General features: G+C 38.3%; 1 protein-coding gene across 2 annotated transcripts in view; it reads right to left on the minus strand.

Moving 5' to 3' along the window:
* The window catches only part of rasgef1b (RasGEF domain family member 1B), a 167,039-nt gene that overhangs the window by 128,466 nt on the left and 15,653 nt on the right, over positions 1-22,920 (minus strand). For both annotated transcript variants that reach the window (XM_031900210.1, XM_031900213.1), the window contains exons 2-3: positions 21,464-21,511; positions 15,908-15,961 (exon numbers count right to left, since the gene is read on the minus strand). In XM_031900210.1, the coding sequence (XP_031756070.1) occupies positions 15,908-15,961; positions 21,464-21,511 (102 nt within the window). The remainder of the gene's footprint in view (positions 1-15,907; positions 15,962-21,463; positions 21,512-22,920) is intronic.

The raw sequence follows: 22,920 nt of genomic DNA on the forward strand, positions 1-22,920 counted from the left end.
TGCTGGATTTGCTCAGCTTCAGGAGAAAGAGAAGCATTTATTTTTGTGTTAGCCAGGAGGCTTGATATTTCTGTTTGAACTGTTGTTTTATACCCCCTGCGAGGGGAAACTTCTGCAGCCTCTGAAAAATAAACGCGGGCAGGAAGCCCTTACACTGGTCTTGGTGTGTGCAGTTGCCTCATTTGCAGCCTACCAGCGAGTGAACCCCCACAATTGGTGTTTCGGATGCGGGCATCGATTGCCACACGCGGGAGTCGCCTGACCACAGTAAGTCTCCTGTGGGAATTGTGTGGACTGTATATCGTATAAGTGATATTTAAAGGGACACTGCACATAAAAGTTATAATATGGAGGATGTCCTCAAGGCTTTGCTGCAATCCACGGCTACCTTACAAAGGGCCCACCAGGAGAGCCTGGTGCTACAGCAGCAGTCTAACGCCAACCAGCAGCAGGCAAATCGTTTGTTGGAAGCCCAGATTACAGCACTGGCACAGGCTGCAGAGAAAGATCGGCAGTTGCAAATTGAGCTGGTAAAACAGCTGACAGCCAAGGTCTCTGGGGATGCTGCAGTGGCCCCCGGAGTGCACTGCTCCATTCCAGGCAGCAACCTCCTGCGGAGAATGACTGGGCAGGATGATGTGGAGGCTTTCCTCTGTACCTTTGAGAGGACGGCAGAGCAGCAAGCCTGGTCGAGGGAGCAGTGGGCGATGATTGTTGCGCCACTACTAGTGGGGGATGCCCAGAAAGCTTTTTATGATCTGTCCTCCGAGGACGCTAAGGACTATGACAAGTTGAAGTCTGAAATCCTGCGGAGACTGGGGGTAACCACCTCTGTGAGGGCCCAGCGGGTCCACAGTTGGGACTTTAAGGTTAAGGGGTCACCGCGTTCCCAGATGTATGATCTCATTAACCTAGTGAAACGTTGGCTGCAGCCAGACTTGCTTTCCGGACCTCAGGTAGTGGAAAGGGTCACAATGGACCGATACCTGAGAGCCCTTCCCACAGAATTACGGCGGTGGGTGAGCCAATCTGACCCAAATACAGCAGACCAGTTGGTGGAACTGGTGGAGCGATACCTTGCTGCTGAGGACTTCACTACCCGGGCGGTGTCCACCCCGAAGAGGCTGTCTGCAGTTGTCCTACCCATGAAGTCGGCTACAGTGGAGAAGCCCAGCGCAGAGGACCCCGGGAACCCAGGTTCAGAGTCAACAAGAGGAAGATCTCGCGGAGACAGCCCACGCCAGACCCGCAGAGCTCCCCAGTGCTGGAGGTGCCGAGAGTGGGGACATATTGCCCCCAACTGCCCAGCTGATCCAGAACCCATGGAGTGTGGAACAGAGAGGAAGTTGTCTCTGTTCGCTCGACCAGGTCTTGTTGCGGATCCTGAGGTACCTACTTGTGTCGTCCAGATTGGTAAGCGCACTGTGAATGCACTGTTAGACACAGGTAGCTTAGTCACACTGGTAAACACACAGCTCCTGAAAGACTGTCCTTTAACCCAGCGTCAAGTGGGAGTGGTGTGTGTACATGGGGACTGTAAGAAATACCCCACGGCCCTAGTGACTTTTGTGACCCCCGCAGGGGCAGTGTCTCCCATACTCCTGCACAGTGTAATTTTGGGCAGAGACTTCCCCTTATTTCGAGAACTGTGCCAGGAACAGGTTCCGGAGACTGAGCATGGGGAGGGGAGACTCCACCCAATTGAACTGGATCCTTCTATGGGGACTGTTAAGGACAGTACAATGTCTGGGGGAGAGAAAGTGGGACCACTCGTCTCAGATGTTATTGTAAATGGTACTGATGAGGGGTCAGAAGAAAATGAGTTGTTTCCCTTAGCTGTATTAGTTGGCGAATCTGAAGCAACTGCGGAGACTGTTGAGGAACCTAGCATGCCTGAGCTAGAGGTCTCCCGCGATAACTTTGGAACCGCCCAGCTAAGGGACCCAACACTTACTAAAGCTTGGGAAAATGTCACCATTAACAATGAGAACACAGAAAATCCTGGTGTAGATTGTGTATTTCCTCACCTTGTTGTACAAAATGACTTGCTTTACTATGTGGATAAGATTCGAGGGGAGATTGTGGAACAGCTAGTGGTTCCCCAGCCATATAGGAGAACGGTTCTCAATCTGGCCCATTCTCATCCACTAGGTGGCCACCTAGCATATGAGAAAACCAAAGACCGAGTGTTACAGCGGTTCTTTTGGCCGGGGGTATATGCAGATATAAAGAGCCATTGTGAATCCTGCCCAGAGTGTCAGAAATCTGCTCCAATGCCCCATTTTCGCAGCCCGTTAGTCCCATTGCCAGTAATTGAAATTCCATTTGAGCGTATTGCAATGGACTTGGTAGGGCCACTAATAAAATCTGCTAGGGGGCATCAGTACATTTTGGTAGTCATGGACTATGCCACTCGGTATCCAGAGGCTGTTTCCTTAAGGAACACCTCCTCAAAAACCATTGCCCGAGAGCTGTTCCACATGTTCACCCGTACAGGAATTCCAAAAGAGATACTTACAGATCAGGGGACTCCCTTCATGTCTAGAGTAATGAAGGAGTTGTGCAAGTTTCTCCAAATCAAACAGTTACGCACATCTGTTTATCATCCCCAAACTGACGGGTTGGTAGAAAGGTTCAACAAGACCCTCAAGGGGATGTTAAAAAAAGTGGTTGATAAAGATGGGAGGAATTGGGATTGTTTACTTCCCTATCTTATGTTTGCCATTAGAGAAGTCCCACAGGCCTCTACGGGGTTTTCCCCCTTCGAGTTGTTATATGGGCGCCACCCACGAGGGCTGTTGGACGTGGCAAAGGAGACATGGGAATCTGAATCCACCCCATACAAAAGTGTGGTAGAGCATGTTGCAGACATGCAAGACCGTCTTGCAATGGTCATGCCCCTTGTGAGAGAGCATATGCTTCAGGCCCAGGAAGCTCAAAGCCGGATATATAATAGATCGGCTCGTGTCCGAACTTTCCAGCCTGGGGACAGGGTGTTAGTCTTGGTTCCTACAGTAGAAAGTAAGTTCCTGGCCAAATGGCAGGGCCCTTACGAGATTATAGAGCGCATAGGGGAAGTTAATTATAAGGTGTCCCAACCAGACAGGCGTAAGAAGGAGCAGCTCTATCATGTGAACCTAATTAAGTCCTGGAAAGATAGGGAAGCCCTGTCAGCCTATTCTACAGCTGTAGAGGTAGAAATCCCTCATGTGCCTGAGGTAAAAGTGGCTGAGACCCTCACTAACAGTCATTCCTGATCAGGAATAGACAAATATTCTCAGACCAGCCTGGGCTTACTGAGATAATAAAACATGACATTATAACTGGACCTGGGGTTAAAGTCAATGTCAGACCTTATAGGATACCCGAGGCCCGACGCCAGGCAGTTGCAGAGGAGATTAAAAAGATGTTGGAGCTGGACGTAATTGAGGAGTCCCATAGTGACTGGTCCAGCCCCATTGTCCTTGTCCCAAAACCGGATGGGAGCATCCGATTTTGCAATGACTTCAGAAAGTTAAATGAGGTCAGCAAGTTTGATGCATATCCTATGCCCCGGGTAGATGAATTGATTGAAAGGCTAGGACAGGCCCGATACATCACCACTCTAGATCTTACCAAGGGGTATTGGCAGGTACCCCTCACCGAAGGGGCGAAAGAGAAGACGGCCTTTTCCACTCCTGAGGGGCAGTGGCAATATAAACGCTTACCGTTTGGCTTACATGGGGCCCCAGCTACGTTTCAAAGAATGATGGATCGCATTCTCAAACCACACAGAGGGTATGCTTCAGCCTACCTGGACGATGTGGTTATCTTTAGCCCGGACTGGGAAAGTCATTTGCCTCGGGTACAAGCGGTCCTTGACTCTATCTGGAAGGCTGGACTGACAGCAAACCCCAAAAAGTGTGCCATGGGGTTAGAAGAGGCCCGCTATTTGGGGTATGTTATTGGAAGAGGGGTAGTCAAGCCCCAGGTGTCCAAAATTGAGGGAATTCAGCAGTGGCCCCGGCCCAATTCCAAGAAGCAAGTGAGGGCTTTTCTTGGGATAGTGGGGTATTACAGGAGATTTGTCCCCAATTTTGCCTCCCTAGCATCCCCACTTACTGACCTCACAAAAGGGAGTAAAGCTGGAGCAATTACATGGACCCCAGAGGCAGAGGAAGCCTTTCTAAACCTGAAGGCATCCTTGTGCAGATACCCGGTGCTAATAGCTCCTAATTTCAAGAAAGAGTTCCTTGTACAGACTGATGCCTCTGAGGTTGGGTTAGGGGCTGTTCTGTCACAAGTGGTGAATGGGGAAGAGCACCCGGTAGCATACCTAAGTAGGAAACTAACCCCCGCTGAATGCAGGTATGCCATTGTTGAGAGGGAGTGTCTAGCCATCAAGTGGGCATTGGAGAGCCTGAGATATTATCTCTTAGGGAGGCAGTTCAAACTTATCACCGACCATGCCCCACTTAAATGGATGGCCCAAAATAGGGAAAAGAATGCCAGGGTCACCAGGTGGTTCTTATCGCTTCAGAATTTTAAGTTCTCAGTGGAACATAGACCTGGAAAGTTGCAAGGTAATGCAGATGCTCTCTCCAGGGTATATTCGTTGATGGCATGCTGTGCTCAGCCCCACGGGCTTGAGCAGAGGGGGGGGATATGTGGTATGGTGACAAAAAGGTCCCCGGTTTCCTGGGGAAAAGTGATTGACAACAGGTATGTTGGGCCACGGATTCTCAGACATTTTTACTGAGGTGAGACCAGCAGTGTTTGGGGCATAGAAACACTTTGTTTCTCTGCAGTTTTTAAATTGTTGATTCGGGGCTGGTCTTACTGGGAATCCGCAAGAGCAGGGTGGGTGGATTCCCAAATCCATAGGCCAGGTTTTCCAGGAGGCCCTAGGCCTATTTGTAGTACACCTGAAGCTGTGCAGGGGAACTGATGAGCCTGTGTGTGTGTGTGAGAGAGAGACACGCTGCTGGATTTGCTCAGCTTCAGGAGAAAGAGAAGCATTTATTTTTGTGTTAGCCAGGAGGCTTGATATTTCTGTTTGAACTGTTGTTTTATACCCCCTGCGAGGGGAAACTTCTGCAGCCTCTGAAAAATAAACGCGGGCAGGAAGCCCTTACACCGGTCTTGGTGTGTGCAGTTGCCTCATTTGCAGCCTACCAGCGAGTGAACCCCCACAGTATGTTCTTAAAAGCTCTTGTGATAACATGGGTGTGGTTTAAAAAAGGGGAGTGGATAAAATGGGCTTCCATTATCGGCCCTCCAACATGTAGGCCAAAAAATTCCAGCCTTCGATACTACGAAGTAGAAGCGCACTGTGCCAAATAAACAAATCAAATATAGCTTTTAAAAAGTATTTCACTCAACAGGACTACTTTAATGAAAAAAATATATGCATTTATAAGTAATCCAACATTTGGTCACTAACACAATCTTTTTCAAAGCAAACAAAAGTACACTATATATATATATATATATGCTATTTTTGATTTATACTTTTTGTAAATTACTTCCAATCCTCTGATCATTTTTATCTTCAAGCATTACCATTCTGATGTACTCTTCACTGTGCACGCTTTTGCAGGTTACTTTGATGGTGGGTTTGTCCTAAGGGGAGGGTGCATGGAAGCTGAATCAGTTTGTAGCTGAACTCAACCAGAGCAACCCACATACAGTATAAAGTTTGCTGTGCAGGCTAGTAGTGAAAGTGTATTGGGATGTGTTGGTAATAAACAACAATGGGTTACTAAAAACTGAAGATCTATGGGATCTATGGGAAGAAAACAGACATAAACACACTGCACTTATTTGACAACTATCACTATGAGCATGTAAAGAGTTCAATCCCTAAGAATCAATATACTTGAGTTAAAAGGATTGTTCATAATGAAGAGTTGCAAACTCTTTACAGAGTTATTCAGTGTCTGTTCTAGAAAAGGAAAACACAAGGTTGTGCACAAAATTCTAATGATAATCAATTTTGTGGAAGAAGTATAGATTCCTCATCAAGGAGGAGATACTATACAATCAACAGAATTGAACAGAATTGTAATATTTTTGTAATTTTGATTGAAATGTTTTGATTTGAATGTTATTGTAATTCCACATTTATGAAGTTTTGACCCCTATCATGTGGTAATAATCAGTTATACATCCTTTGGTTTTTCCCAAAGGATATAGTACTAAATTCAACTAATCTTTGTTCACTTTGTATAATGGAAATATGATACCATGTGATTTGGTCACATGTCTAATGCTTAAAGATCTGATGTAACTGCTATTCAGTATTAGATTGAGGAAGGAGGTAGATGCATCTGAAACATTTATGTTGCCTGTCTGCCACTTCTTAATTAAAGCAATGATTTTTTAATAAATACACTTTCTTAGGGAAAAGTGCTGTGTATATTATTTGGGCATGCAAAATACCCCTTAGCACAGGCACTCAAATACAGATTTCATTGCATAAAGGTGCTGTCCACTGATTAAATATATCATTTACAGTATCTTAAAAAACAAACTTTGTCTACAAAACCTTGAAATTAAAACAATGTTCAGCATGTACATTATTCAAACCTAATTTCAATTAGGAGGTTATACACCTTTTATCTAATTTTTGTGCCTGTAGTCATGCAAATTTAATTACACTGCTGTCATTCACACCCAGAATGATGTTACACTAATTTATTAACATTTTCCTTGAAGCAATGCATGTAATATTAAGACTGCGTTCCCCATTTGTATGCTAATTCATTGCATATATTTGGCTAAATAGGTATTTTAATTTATCATTTTCTTGTGTCTCTTTGCTTTGTCATGCAACTGCAACCTCATGCTGTGAAGGGCATATTTTCAGCAGCAGCACCATTGATATGAGGACATATTCTATACAACATTAGAGCACGGTTTTCAATGAGCTATAGAATAAATCTGTTTTTAGTGACTAGTGAGTCGTCATATTTCTCTTTAGAATTATCTCTTTCTGGTTACCTGGTGATATTTAATCTAATTAATTTAAAACAAGAATGTTTTTATATATTAGAGCTCATCTGCCACCACAGCTACAGTTGCAATCATGAAAAAACTACCAAGAATTGATGCCATTCATTAAAGGTACTTATGTCCAAAGATCCACCCTCTATCGATGTAGAGAAACCCGTGAGGGAGCTACCTCCACATTCAAGCTGGCAGTTATTCCAGGTTTAGAGCCGCACATATCACAATAAAAGGGGTAAGCTCCCCGCCTACATAAAATATGGTTTGTGTGTGGCTGTAAAGGGGTGAAAACAGAATCATTGTATATGGTGTGCTGATTATTACATGCTTTGTTTTGACTGGCCAGTAGGTGGAAGTATAGCTGTGAAATTTGTTATCTGTCATTCTGAACCCTGACCACTAGGGGCAATAGAGGTAACAGAGATTAAAAGGGGAATCACACCCAGGATTCTGGGTCTTATATGGGAGAGCTCAGTGAAGAGACCAGCTGGGAGGGAGAGAAATCAGACATACAGGGTACAACAGGCCAGAGCAGGGCAGCTTAATAGTGGAGCAGGAACAAGGTGTCTGAGGTAGGGATATGAAGCATGGGCCATCCAAGGGGCCGAGATCGGCAACTACAATTGGCCTGTGTATGGCCACCTTAAGTCCTGCTTGGAATTGTGTGGATATGTGCCTGCATGCTGTGAATCCCCTGAATAAAGTTATTATTCTGCATGACTGCCTGGAAGTATCGTGCCTTTCACTTGATGCAAGTATGTGAACTGCTGGTATTGTGGGAGGTGTGGCAACAATCTGTATTTAACTAGTTATTCCAGGGTTTCCAGTGCAGGCTGCATCAATGAAGAGTAACAGCTATCAAGTGAAAGGGTCAAGACCAAAGTAGTAACCCACAGCATTTCAAGTTTTATACTTCAATCTGCAATAGAAACAGCTGCTATATAAATAAAACCTACTTCTCTTTCTTTATTACTCACAATTAGGGATGGGCGAAATGATTTGCATGGAAAAAAAAGGAATCGACGTGCGGCAAATTTCCTACTCACAATCCCTTGCATAAAGTGAAAAAATGGACTAGTTTTGGTGAAGCTTTGGTATAGAGTAAATTAGGGTATGTAAGTCAATTTTTAAATATACAGGTATCCAGAATGTTCAGGACTTTTCAGATAAGGGGTCTTTCCATAATTTGGATTACTGCATCTTAAGTCTATTAAAAAATAATTTAAACATCAACACAATATGATTGTTTTGCCTCCAATCAAGATTAATTATATCTTATCTGGGATCAAGTACAAGGCACTGTTTTATTATTACAGAGAAAAAGGAAATAGTTTTGAAAAATGTGAATTATTTGATTAAAATGGAGCCTATGAGATGGCCTTCCTGCAGTTCAGAGCTTTCTGGATATTGGGTTTCCTGATAAAATATCCTATACCTGTATTCTAAGCTTCTTTAGCCTGCAAATGCAAAGAAAGAATTATTGGAAGGGATGAGCACCCTACATTTGCACTCTACATTTGATATTGGTATTGCGTCCTCAATACATTTGAGTGTCAATTTTTCCTTTATTTTTTTAACTGTACCTCTTAATGTTGTGAAGTCTTTGTAAGATTGCCAAATGAGCAGATCTTTGACCTTGAGGTGGGCGATATGAAATTGATCCAATTGTTTGGCCCTCGGGTGCTATACATCTATTCAGCAGATATATACAAAAATACAAGCAGCACCCCATTTATCTGATCGGTTCAATACTGAACAGATTCTGAATCTGCTTCTTTTTAGATAAATGCACAGGCAGATGGCAGCCTGTTTTGCTTAAAAGCTGCTCAATTTGGCCATATCAGTCTGTGTACATCAAGCTACAGTATGTACCAGACCCTAAGAAGTTGAACACACCATGGTCACAGACATTTGTGCTCACTCTTTTTTTTTTTTTTGGCCAGTTCTTTGGCTTTTAATTATATTAGATTCCCTGAATTTTACAGTGTTTTATATCATATACTTTAGTAGGTTTTTGTGCTTTAATTTCAAGCTGTCAGAGGAGTAAGTGCAGAGAACAGGAAGAGATAATCAAATACTGCTTTAATTTGCATTTAACTTTACAAATAACCACTGCGTGGTTTAATTTTTGAATGTTGGAAAATTGCTCAGAATTTTCTTTCATTATGCCAAGTGCAGTTTTTTTGGGTGGACATTCTCTTTTAAGTATTTTTCTCAGTCTGTAAGATAATGTTTTCTTAATACAATTGGTGGTCTTTATTATATTCGTATTTCATTGGTAGTATTGTATGTAACAGACTCTGGAGTCAAATGTTTAGGAAACATTTTGTAATAGCATATTTTTTATAGCAACCACAAGGTTAAATCAATACAATTCAATGCAGATAATATAGTATATGATACTTCCACTCTTTAGTATTAAGATTTAAATAATATCTTTGGGACAACCCCTGGGAGAAAGATTAAGATTGCACAGGCTGTGTTACTGCCTGGAATAATGTATCATAGCTTAGTGTAACAAATTTGCACCTGAGCCTTAATTTTCACATTATTATTCATATTTTTCAGAGCCATTCAGCCTACCAGGAATACACAGTTTTCCATATTTAATTGGATGGGGAATTTATTCATGGACTGATTTATAAATGGGTTAGTTAAAATAATTTTTTGAAGTAACCTCATTAATTATCAGGTTGTGATTTTTCAGGGAATATTAAAAACCTTCTTACATGTTACACCATAGAACTTTCCTATTTTCTGTTATTATACTCGGTAAATTCTGTTATTACAAGGTTGCTTTCATAGAAGCCAATGATAGCCCCACAGCTGCTGGTAGACACAGATTACCTGCACCATTTTTACTTCTGGTCTACTAATCATTATCAAACAATTAGCCAGTAGTATTTATAGGCTTCTGTGTAAGAGCATACTTTTTTTATTTGTTTTATTTGTTGCTATGGGTTACTACACCCGGAACAAACTTTGTTCACTTTATTACATTACCTGTGGGTGTTCTAGATAAGGAATCTTTATGTTATTTCGTTCACTGTACCTTAAGGGCAAGTTCACACACAGTGTGTTGTCAGCCTGCGGATAAGCGCAGACTGACAATCTGCCCTTACACTTAAAATACTTCTATTTGTACCGCAACCGGGAAGCATAAAATCCGCCCGGGGACAGGTACGCGCAGCCAACATCCACCAACAAACACAAGACTTTACATTTGTTGCCAGATGTTGACTATGTGTGCATGCACCCAGGAGGATTCAATGCTTCTGGATGGAGGTACAACTAGAAGTATTTTTAAGCATTGGGGCAGATTGTCAGCCTGTTGTTGTTGCTGATAGCTCTGCTTTTGTAATTGTTACCTGACATTCCTTAAACTGACTGTTTTGCCAGCTTCTCTGTCCCTTCTCAACCTGTTAGTTTTAATGTAACATAAAAGCATCAGGCAGTTACTTTACAGCAAAATTATTATTATAAGTTCATGCAAAAACAATGTTATCACAAATGTAAAATTAGATTCTATTCTGGTCTCAGCATCTCTTTAAGGCCTCACCTTGAATATGAAGTGCATTTTTCTACCCCAGTCCTTAAGAAGGATTTTAATGAGGTGATGTGCAACTAAACTAATGAGGAAAGACTGTCAAGGTTGGAGTTGTTTCCTCTGGAGAAAAAGTACTTGCGAGGGGACATGATTACTCTTACTCTACAAGTACATTAGAGGGAATTATAGACAGATAACAGGGAATCTTTTATCACATAGAAAAGAACAAAGAACCAGAGGCCAACCCTCTAGACTTGAAGAGTCGAACTTTCATGCAAAGCAGCTAAAATGGTTCTTCACTGTGAGGGCAATGAGGATGTGGAACACCCTGCTGGGTGATGTCATAAAGACAGATTCTATAAATACCTACTGTATAAAGAACAGTCTGAGAAAGGCTGCTATGTAAGCATTTTCCCCTGTATCCATTTTTACATTTCCCCTGTATCCATTTTACATTTGTGAAAGCTTTTCACAACATTTTCAAAATTTATCACAACTGTGCCCAGAATCAAAAATATTAAATGATCAGCCTCATTTATCAAAACATTTATCAACATGCCTTGTTTTTTTTCTCCACAAAACTTTACCTTTCAGCAGTCCAAAACAATTTTATCTCAGGAGTCAAAACCTCCCAAATCTGCATTGTAAAAAGCCATTAAAGGTTTTGCTCTGAGAATGTGTACCAATATGCATGTTTCTGGGAAAGTTTTGCATCTTAGTAAAAATTACAAATACGCAAAATACTTGATTTATACTGGTGATTAAATGTGATAAGATAGTTTTGCCTTTGATTGATTTGATTTTGCCTTTAATAGCATGCAAACACTTTTGGGGATCATAGACCAGCTGTTTGAACCACTAAGGAGACATACACCACTGATCCAGCATTAAGATTAAAATCAGTTTTCATGAAATCACAACATAAAAATGGACTGCGGCCAAGCAAAGCAATGTGCCAGTTTGCACAAGCCAATCAATTTGTAAATTAATTTTTAAAATGAACAGGCGTTGTGCCAACAACAGGACATAATCAGTGGCACTTTGATGTAAAGATACCTTTCTCTATATCCTACCTAATCAAAAACTAAGCATGCTTTTTATTTCCTGTGGTTTTGATATACATTTATATACCATCTAGAATACAATTTGTTAATTGTAGTTGATGTCATGACACAATGAGGCTCATATGTGCTTGGTTAATTATCCTAATGGTAGGGAGCAATTATGATTAGGAGTCTATTAAGAGTTGCCACTCTTTGCACCTCAAAGTCATGTAGTATTTGTTTATAGGTACAAAAGGCAATAGAAGAGATGTGTAATTGGAAGGAACCTATAACATTATACATTATGTCTAAGGAACAAAGCCAGTCCAGAACAGTTATAAGAAGCAGTGTGGAAACATTGTGTTATCTATTCAAAATAAATAAAGATGACTCAGTAGAAATAATCCTGATCACCTAGTCAATGTACTCTCTCTTCTTATCTAACGTTAACCACTTTTGTCTCAATTCCATCAACTGGAAGGTATATATACACTGGTCATGCCCATTCCCACACCTTGTGTCTCAACCCTTTCTCCTTGTAGATTGTAAGCTCTTTTGGGCAGGGCTCTCTTCACCTCTTGTATCAGTTATTGATTGCTTTATATGTTACTCTGTATGTCCAATCTATGAAACCCACTTATTGGACAGCGCTGCGGAATATGTTGCCGCTTTATAAAAATGTTTTTAATAATAATAATAAAACATAATGTAATGATATTGTGGATGTGCAGCAAGCTGGCTCTGCATTCATAGTTCTCACTGGCTGTTATATGGGATAGCATTCTATGATTTTGACTTTTTAATTAGCAAGTTTAAATGCTAAGTTTGGTTAGAGTATTGGGGATCTATGCTCCAACAATGTGCCACCTTTAGCCTGGGCATTTGAGGCCTTTCCATATATCTGTACATGCCTGTAGTTAACTTACCAGACATGTTACCAATATAGCTTTTGGAAACTTGTCTTTATAAGGCAAAGCCACAAACAGTCTTGAGAAAGCCCCTTAAAGGAGAAGGAAAGGTAAAAACTAAGAAAGCTTTATCAGAAAGGTCTATGTAAACACAGCCATAAGCACTCACAGAAAAGCTGCAGAGTGCTCTATCAAAAGAAACACAGGATTTCTTGTCTCCTTTTTTGTAAACATGTTCTTGGGTATCTGACTTCCTCTCTCAGAAAAATCCTTCATTCCAGGTTTCAATGCAGGATTCTGTTGGACAATCTCTATTTACTGCTAAATTTTTTTTTAAAAAACTTGTTTTTCAATTAATCCTTTAACATGCTAAAATATCCCATAAAATGTAGGTGTGTTCAAAGTTCTGCAGGCCCACATCAGGTGTAATTCTTGCAACTTCTGCTGGCTGTACAGAGCCCACTAAACTTGCCACTTGAAAATCCAGTTGGCAACTTATTGGGAAAGCTGGAAAATTTTGTTGAGAGAGGACCATATCTGCAATGAGGGAAGCAACAATAAGTCTGGATTTTCTATATCCTTGCCATCCCAGGCAACAGACTGGATCACCCAGGTTTGGCCTACAACCTGGATGTGCAAACTGAGTAAAGAATCACCACTAGTATTGTGATACATTTTGTAGTACAGGTATGGAACCCCTTATCCAGAATGCTCGGGACCAGGAGCTTTCCGGATAAGGAGTCTTTCTGTAATTTGGATCTCCATAACTTAAATCTGCTAAAAAATCATTTAAACATTAAATAACCCCAACAGGATTGTTTTGCCTTCAATAATAATGAATATCTTAGTTGGGATCAAGTACAAAGTCCTGTTTTATTGTTAAAGAGAAAAAGGAAATATTTTTTTTTTTTAAAAAATATGGGAGATGGCCTTCCTGTAATTTGTACCTTTCTGGATAACAGGTCTGATATCTGTACTGTAAAAAGCCAGTTCTGCAGGAAACAGAAGCGGACTCAGAAGCGGAGTGTAAACAAATTAATTAGTTAATACTTATAGCTCCCAGCATCCTACAGTTCCTGACAGGTGTTATATATGATGGGGTAGGGGTATTGGGGGCAGATCATTATGATGGCTGTACTTGCAGACATACAAAGCAGTGATTGAGGAACATAAGAATAAACCATATTTTTTGCAATGTCCCTGGAAGGAATTAGTCCATTTAAATTCTTGCACAGGACATCAATGATAAATTGCTCTAGATGCTATCACCTGGTTAAAGGTAATTAGAATTGTCTGTTGTTTCATTAGTCTGGATGTCTCTTTGTTAGTTGCCACTGTTCTTGCTCTTAAGAATTTAGATCATTAGAGAAAAACGAAATGCAACACTGAAAAAGCAGCAACCTTTGACAAAGGATGTATAATAGAAGCAATGCTGAATACAGTTCAAATGCCATTGGGAAACTAATGAGAATTTTTGTTTCCTGTTCTGTTCCTCTATCTTCACCTTGGCAACAGTGTTATTCTTTATCTGTACAGGATGAAATCTTGCTTTGAATATTTATGTGTGATTAGCGTGCTTCCTTCAATGTGACAGAGACTGCTTAGGGACTAGAGTACAGGCATCACTTCATTTCTACTTTTTAATCCTTTGTGCAAGGACTTGATTAGAGTTGTTCTAAAATGCCTATAATTGCCGTTAGCCAATTTCCGTTCTACTTTGTGTCATGGCTTGTGGCACACGGAAGGATTATTGGAAAAGAGAGTGCATCAGTGTCCCTGTTCTTTTGCAATACCCACTCCCTTGAGCCAGAAGCTATGTGATTCTCATAAAGTAGAACAGGAAGTGGCTGCTGGCATTTGCTTTCTCTTGTGTAATATTTTTAATAGACCTTCTTATATTTAACACTATGTTATTTTTGAATGTATTAAAGGGACTTTCAAATGCATACCTGAAAATTTCAAATATATTTAATTTTAAGATGGATATATTTTAGATATATATTTAGAATGATATATAATGAGGCTAAATAATGTATCTACGTGTACTCTTTCACCCAGGTTAGGCAATTGTATATAGTAAATGTAGGCCATCATATATATCAGTTTGTACAATTAAGAACTTACAATGGCCACCCTCTAAGACAGTGATTCCCAACCAGTGACTCACAAGCAACATGTTGCTCCCCAGCCCCTTGGATGTTGCTTCCAGTGGTCTCAAAACAGGTGCTTATTTTTGAATTCTTGGCTTGGAGGCAAGTTTGTTTGGATAAACACTAAGGGGGGTATTTACTAACTGTTGGATTTTTTTCCCAATCAGATTTTTAGCGCTAAAAGTCGCAGAAAAAAAAGTTGCAACTTTTCCAAGATTTACTATAAGTCCAAATGGCTAAAAATCAAAATCCAACAAATTGCCAGATAAAACTTGCCAAAATTATGTACAAGTCAAAGGTAGATATCCCTTCTATTTTCCCTCTCAAAACTTTAGAGGTTTCAAAATTTTTCAACACTGACATTTGTGAAAAAGAATTTATTTGAATTTTAAAATAAAAAACTGAGAGTTTTTTTTCCTGGGAAAACTGACAAAAAGAACCTCCTGTTGGCTGCCAGTTCATATATTGGCTACCAAATAGCCAATCACAGCCTACTGTATATTTGGAAACCCCTGAAACATTTTTTTATGTTTGTGTTGCTCCCCAAGTCTTAGTTTTTACATTTAAATGTGTCTCAAGGGCAAAAACATTCAGAGACCCTTGCTCTGAGATATACTTACTCATTTGCCTTGATGACAAATGTAAAGAGGTCTTTTTGGAATTTATTTCCTGAAAAAAAAGAGTATTGACTGCAAAATTTTAAATAATGCTAATACTAAGTTTGTCCAGGTGCAATACCCCATAGTATCTAATCAGCAGATAACATTTAGTGGTCACCTGTTTAAAAGCAAGCATCTTATTGGTTGATATGAGTTACTGCTCCTGGGCAAACTTAGCAACTTTTATTTCATATGTCTTTTATTGCTATTAAACAAATGAGAGTCATTTGTAGCTAGTCTGTATACTAAATAGAAAATTGCAATTTTAAGTACTAAAGGCCACCCCCTGGGATCATACAATTCACTGTGCACACAAACTAATCATGGGCACATGTACAAGTTAGGTCACATCAGCCAAACTGACAAAGTTCTGTCTTTTAATTTCATACTCCTTCCTATTACAGTTAGAGTTGCATTATTTCTGGTCATTTAATCTCTGAGGGAACACACAGACAAAATGGCGACTCAAGGTACAAGATGTAAAAGATAAATATTTACTCATACATTTATTCCAGTTTGGTATGATTCTTTAATAGACCACTTAATATTATATAAACAATCTGTTAAGTATTTATTCCGGGGTATAGTTTTCCTTTAAAGAGGAATGACTTACCAACACAGGATCATATAATGATTTCTCACTAGGCAAAGATCTGAAGAAATTTGTCTGTAAAACAAAAAAGGAATTATGTTCTTGAATTTAAGTATCTAATATTTCTAATACAACAATACAATACAAACTGAATTGAATCTGAGATCTCTTAAATGCAACAGGCAAAGGCATAAGCCTATGTATTCTTCAGAAAGGAAGAGCTAACACAGGTCACATTGGGAACTCTGGAGCTACCAGGGTTTTCCCTTTATTATTATTATTATTATATTTTCCCTCTATTTATAATAAAGCTATTAGTGAGGGAAAACCCTCATAATTACAAAAACATTTATTTGAGGGCTGGTTTATCAAATTATTGTTATTAATTCATCAGTTCTAAATATCTCATAATCATTTTATTATTTATCAACCCAATTAAAAAATGAGACCACATTAGGTTAGTTTGGAACACTTTGTGGTAAGTTTTTGTGGAAATAATTTTGATAAACATTGTTCAGTAAGGGCTCTCTCTATATAAGCTCTCATATAAGCTAATTAGAGATTTCCATTTCAAGCCCAATTCTACATCCCGAATTAGCCAAACCATCTCTAGTTTCTTGTAAGCGTGTGAAGACAAACGGGGCAAGTAGTCACCGCGATTTAAAATCTAATTTCTGTAAATATTTGGCATGATGGCTAATTCCATACGCGAATGTACAAGTCAGCGTGTAAAATATGACAAGTCACATTGTGATAGATGGGCAATTAGTCACGGTGACTAAGTTTTTAAAAATCGTGCCGACTAATCACCCTGTTTGTCTTTACCCTAAGAGACCCCCAGATACAAACCACAGCCCACTTTCTCCCAAATTTTCCCCAGCTTGACACCATTTTTGTATGATCACTAGGGGTACACTGGGGGGCTGATTTACCAATTTTTTTCTTAATTCAAGTTTTTTTGCGCATAAAAAACTCAAATTCGATTTATGTTTTGAAAATTCGAATGTCTGGTATTTATTAAGTGCAAAAACCCCACACCTCAAATGTAAAACTTTACCATCTAAAAGGTTGCAAGTTTCTATAGAAGTCTATAGGAGTTTTAGAAAAACAAACTCGAATTCACAAACTCGAAAATTTATAAATAAGCCCATAGTTGCTTGCAACACATAAGATTAGATGCACATATTTGCTATCTGTCACATTAGGGTATGTAAAATTGGTGAATCTTAAAAAAAATGGCTGGGTTCTGAGTAGCATGGGTACAGACATATTGGATATAGGGGTGTGACCAAAAATGCTATATTTTGTTAAAAGCGCTTTGTAGTCATTAGCCAAGTGCAAGTTGTGGTTGTTCAAAGTTTGACACAGTTGCACAAATATATATGCCTTTCATTAAAGGTACTTGTGTGTAAAACTACTCCTTGCAACTCTGGATAGTTATGCTTGGTTTCACTGTCCCTGTCCCAACAAGAGCTGTACATGTACATTACAAGTATTAAGTGATTGAGTTTTATAATGGATACAATTTTGTCCAACGAAACTACAGATAGGGCAAAGGGTAACAAAATTACCACCTGCACACTGTTGTGATCAGGGGAATTCATAATTTTTGGATCGGGCCAAATACAAAAGATTTGGGTGAATACTGATTTGAATATGAACCCTAATTTGCTATATACATTTTAGAAGAATCAAAAAGTTCCTTTAACTGTGAACGCAAAATTTTGCATTTGGTTGTCCAGAGCTTTAAAAAAAAACATGCAATAAAATGTATTCAGAGTCAAGGTTTTAAAACTCGCCTCTGGCCATATTTTTCATAGGTTGGCACATGATTGAGTATATGGTTTTATGTTTTTTTAAAGTTTACACCTCCTTTAAGTGTGAACGTGAGCACATTCAATAGAAGATCTTGCCTGATCTTAAAGGAAACTTTGCTTAGAATATGTAGTACTTAATACATAGCAGCAAAGTATTGTTTTGTCCCAGTTTGGTGTACACAGGTGTTTTATCAAGTTTCAGTCGTGACTGGGCGTTTCAGTGGTGTTTCAGTGGTGACTGGACATCAGTGTTTGAAAAAAGTTGTTAGACTGAAAGCTCTTTGGTCATGGACTTCTTTCTTTTTGTGCCCTTTCATTGTCTGCTTAACTTACACAGGGATAAACAGTGGCTAAAAGAAATTCTGTTGTTCAGATTATTAAAAAATATCACAGAGTACAGCTCAGGGATTTTAAATTTGCTCTCTAGAGAATAATTTTCTTTTTAAAGCTATCTTACTCATGCAAAGTCTCCAGAAATGCGTGCAATTATATTATATATTCTCTAATTACATTATTTTAAATCACAAAAATGCACCTTTCTTGCTATTGGTTATACAAAAAATAGAGAAAGATTTTTCAAAAATGAGCTTGAAATGTTTACTCTCTATTTAGAATGTTAACTTCTCTTAAAGGAACAGTAATACCAAAAAATGAAAGAGCTTTAAAGTAATAAAAATATAATGCACTGTTGCCCTGCACTGGTAAAACTGGTGTGTTTGCTACAGTAACACTACTATAATTTATATAATAAGCTGCTGTGTAGCCACGGGGGCAGCCATTCAAGCTGGAAAAAAGGAGAAAAGGCACAGGTTACATAGCAGATAACAGATAAGTTCTGTAGAATACAATAGTGTTTTATCTGTTATCTGCTATGTGCCTGTGCCTTTTCTCATTTGAATGGCTGCCTCCATGGCTACATAGCAGCTAACTTATATAAACTATAGTAGGGTTTCTGAAGTAAACACACAACTTTTACCAGTGCAGGGCAGCAGCACATTATATTTTAGTTACTTTTATACACTTTCATTTTTTGGTGTTACTGTTCCTTTAACTTCTCAAATATGTAAAACAATTTCTCTGTGTGCAATTTGTATTACTCCTTTAATAATGTCAAATAATTGGATACTAGCCGTTAATATACACACAGTACAATTACAAGATTACATTTTTGCAAATTTATTTTTAAATAGTTAGTAAATCATCAAAAAAGAATTCTCATTGTTATTATTGGAGGGCTAATATATTTGCCAATAAGGTTCTATATATGACTATAAGGTTCCACATTTTATGGGTATCCCACTCTTTTTCAAGTGCAGAAGCTGTACCTCTCAATGTAACTGCAAATTGTAGAATTGTATCTACTTTTCGTGACATTTTTCACAAGAGAAATGCTTTCTCAAGAGTTATTTCTTTCCAGGTTCAGAACCCCATGGGCATGCAGGGTTGATGAGCAAACAATGAAGAACTCAGAGATTCAGCAGCAGGCATGTGCTGTCACCAGAGCTTATTACATTTTCATGCAGTACCACAAGCTGAGCTGGGACCCACAATCAACTGCCTGATGGGGAGGCTCTAAATAGAAGTGCCAAAAAGATTTATTAGTAGACAGGTAAGGAATATATCTTCTGCTGATTTGAAGCCCTAATGAATACAGCCTACTCTGTGGTGAGGTATCTCCTTCACCCCACCCCCAATTCATTCCAAGCACTTATTTTGTTGTAAATCTACTCATGATCTGATACTATGATGCTTATGTTTTACTTTGGCCATGTTTCAGATGTGGCATAATTTCAATCCATTTTTCAACCAAACATAATAAATGCTATTAATTTTTTAAGAATAGGCAATAGCATTATACAACAGCTCAGTGCTTCAAATAAATAATATTTCATATATATAGTATATTCAAATTGGGCATGTGTGCTTATGAATTTCAATTTGTAAAGTATTTTGTTTAAATTAAGTTTTTCAAACAATTGTATCAGGCTGTTATTGCTGTGAATAAATATTACAGATGAATATGCACAAAAGGTTTCCTATATTATCATTACATAAGGTCCTTAGAAGAAAGTATTTTTGGGCAAGCTTTTGAAAAATTGCAGTGTGAAAAAGACCAGTGAAAAGTACAGTGTTCCAAGTCACACTGTATGGATGGCAAAGATTACAAGACAAAAAAGCATAATACAGGTATGGATGTATTATCTGGAATGCTTGGGTCTTGAGGTTTTCAAAAACAAAGGATTTGTCCATAATTTGGAGAACCTTGCTGTACATTACTTAAAAGATTTATATTGTTAAAAATTCATTATTATGCCATTTGCCATACATTTATATTAGCTTAGTTATCTTAAGTACAAGGCACTGCTTAATTATTGCAGAGAAAAAGCAAAATCATAAAAAACATATTTATTGTTTTAGCATTGCAAATGGCAATTATGGAGGTTTCCAGGTAATGGGTAATAAATTCCACTTATCCAACATGCATAGTTAAAATAATTCCACTACTGTGCAATGGGTTGGATATATACCTGGATAACTGCTTTAAAAGATGGTTTTACACCAAGAAATAGTTTAAATGATGTGAAAAATCAGCAAAACAAAATGATAAGTGTTTTCACTTAATGCTTAGATGGATTATCTTTACATGAAATCAGTTTCTAAGTATTCTTTCCCTCTCACAGCTCTCCACTACTGCCACAAAGCCTTATATTTTGTTTCTGCTAGCAAACTGACAGGACCCCTATAGGATAAACCCCTAAGACAAACAGATAAGGTAAGTAATGAAGTACATTTCACTTTCTCTTGTATCATTTTGGACTTTCACATTGAGTTCATAAATTGTTAAAAGTTTTATTTAGTTTACTGTTCATTTTAGGTCCTAAAGCATATAGTTATCAAAGGTCTTAGCCAGCAGGTCAGAGTCTCTTAGCTAAAGTCTTCTGCCACAATCAGTTATTCTTGTAATAGATGAAATGTAAAGGGAGCCCTTGGGCAGACAGGGGCACATAAAGCCTCAAATTGACATATCTTTATAAAATGATGTCCATATAGTCAACCTAGTCTATTTGTAGTTAAAATGCTTTACATTGAAGAACTACCTAATCCACAACCTTTCCAGCATTTATTTAAATACATTAAGGTTAGTTTAAATTTCTATTCCACCTTATGTTTTAATCATAAGGCACTCTCGAAATGAGGTTCATCAGAAAATCTCTGCCTTATGTATGTAGAAGCATTATTTGCTATTCATTGTGGAGAACTGTAGTCATATTTTGTGCATAATAAAATGAACCTAAACATGACTTTCACTATACCATGATTGTATACACTCCAGAGTTTACAGCCTAAAGAGCTCATCAGCAATATGGAAAGAGTGCAGATAGCTTAATTATACTTTATTTACTTTCCATTGATACATGCACCAATTATGACATATTTGACTTAGGCAGGCATACCAATGAACCAATGGTAAGTGAAGTGTTTATGTAGCAGCATAATATGCAGTACAAAAACCATTGTCAGGTGACAAGATAGAAGAATAGAATAGAATATATCTATCAATCAGTTATAAGATAACTGATTGCTTAAAAATAAGATTTGATGCACAGTTATTCAGTAAAGCTTTACAGAACTTCCAATGAGTATCTTACTAGGCAATGCAGATCATTGCTATAATCTTTCTTCTCAAGTATCTATACACCATAACATCATTTTAGCATGATAAACAACGTTTGTTGGAAAAAAGTTAAACTTCACGTACCTTTCTCTTGGTGCTCTGGCTTTGGTTGATGCGGGACTGACTCTGGGACTGTTCATAAGAAGAAATGTTCATGTTAGCTGTTTGCCAAAAAGAAGTCAATGGCTTACACAGAATTTAAACACTAAATAAATTCAATTTAACACTAAATATATTATTGTAATTTGTTATTTGTTATTAGAATAATATAGTATTTCATGTTTTAAACTCCTTTGATTATCTCATTTTAGACTAATAAAATAAACAAAAGTATACAGTTAATCCAGAATGCAAAATCTTTTTTTTTTTAACCTTTCTCTTAAGTGTTTATTTTGACATTCCAAACAACATGCATGACTATATGCATTTTCTCTTTTCTGTTTCAGCCACAGAGGCTACACAAATCAAATTCTTTATCAAATTCTGTTATTTGGGTCTCCAAACTTCATGTCTGCTCATAAATAATTTAAATATTAAATAAATCCAATAGTTATCACCAATATTGATAAATTACCTTAGTTGGGCTCAAGTACAAGGTACCATTTTATTATTTTCAAAAAATGTAATTATTTGATTAAAAATTAGTCTATGGGAGATGGCCTTCCTGTAATTTGAAGCTTTCCGGATAACCAATCCTATACCTTTATTGCTTAAAGTAACATAAATCATGTAAGAGGGCATACATAAGTGGGCATAAATCAGTGGAAATACTCTACCATTGCTGGGGTTTATCTTATGCAATTAGAAGGTATATTTTATACATTTATAGAAAATTGATATCTTCAGAAGCATTCTTATTATAATTGATGCACTCTTTTAACTTTCTACCAAACCAAGCAAACATATTTCAAGGGATACTTGTATGAATTAAAATTTTTAGTGAAAGATAATCTATGACCTTCACCCAATAAGATAAAATCAACTGGCATAATTTTCACCAGTTGCTCACTGTGACATATCACATTATTTTCTGCTGATGGATCTCAGAAGGTGTCTAGAACCAGGGGTACATCTGCCAGCTAAAGCTAAGGGTGACATTTATCAATACACGAACGCTCCGAGCGTATTTTCTGCAACTTTTTCGTACCTCTGCAACTTTTCTGTACTTTGCGACAAAATTTGTGCGACAAAATTGTATTGTTGCACCGAGTACGAAAGTTTCGGATTAATTCAAGCTTCGTTATCGTGACTTTCCTTGGGCCAGGTTGGAGCAGCAGAGTGCCATTGATTCCTATGGGAAAGGTTTCTCCCGCTGTTTACAATCGTTCGGTCCGAAAACTTCGGATCGCCAATACAATATTATCGCGACTAATACGATTTTTTCGTAGGCATTTTCGTGATATTTGCGATCTTCAGAAATTATCGTATCCAATCCGAATTTTTCCCATTCAGGATTCGAACTCGTGATTTCATGAATGTGCCCCCAAATGTGATGAACATTACCCCTTGCATTGTACAATGAGACAATTATCGCAGCAGTA

The sequence above is a fragment of the Xenopus tropicalis genome, chromosome 1 (assembly GCF_000004195.4).
Source record: "Xenopus tropicalis strain Nigerian chromosome 1, UCB_Xtro_10.0, whole genome shotgun sequence".
NCBI lineage: Eukaryota > Metazoa > Chordata > Amphibia > Anura > Pipidae > Xenopus > Xenopus tropicalis.